This window comes from Pterocles gutturalis, unplaced genomic scaffold (assembly GCF_000699245.1).
Source record: "Pterocles gutturalis isolate BGI_N339 unplaced genomic scaffold, ASM69924v1 scaffold24425, whole genome shotgun sequence".
NCBI classification, from domain to species: domain Eukaryota; kingdom Metazoa; phylum Chordata; class Aves; order Pterocliformes; family Pteroclidae; genus Pterocles; species Pterocles gutturalis.
Window position 1 is genome coordinate 1,045 of NW_010138919.1, and position 201 is coordinate 1,245.

The 201-nt window shown below is 58.2% G+C and overlaps 1 protein-coding gene across 1 annotated transcript in view; it reads right to left on the minus strand.

Annotated features, from left to right (window-relative positions):
- LOC104468904 (ubiquitin carboxyl-terminal hydrolase 36-like) overlaps positions 1-201 on the minus strand; it is a gene marked incomplete at both ends in the record, with an annotated part of 2,946 nt that overhangs the window by 743 nt on the left and 2,002 nt on the right. The window contains one exon of the mRNA XM_010083189.1: positions 66-177. Within this exon, the coding sequence (XP_010081491.1) occupies positions 66-177 (112 nt within the window). The remainder of the gene's footprint in view (positions 1-65; positions 178-201) is intronic.

The window sequence follows — 201 nt, forward strand, 5'->3', positions numbered from 1 at the left end:
CTCCCCCCTGCTCCAGGCAGCGTGGCCTCACACCAGGAGACAGCTCTGGATCGCCCAGCGCTCACCTTTGTGATTTTGCCTCCACCAAAGTTGGCAAAGCGCTTCAGCGAGAGCGTGAGAACGTTGGAGGCTCGGTGGATGGTGAAGCGCTTGCTGGCCGGCACTTTCTTCTTGCATCTGCATAGGAAGAGCTGCAGTTAT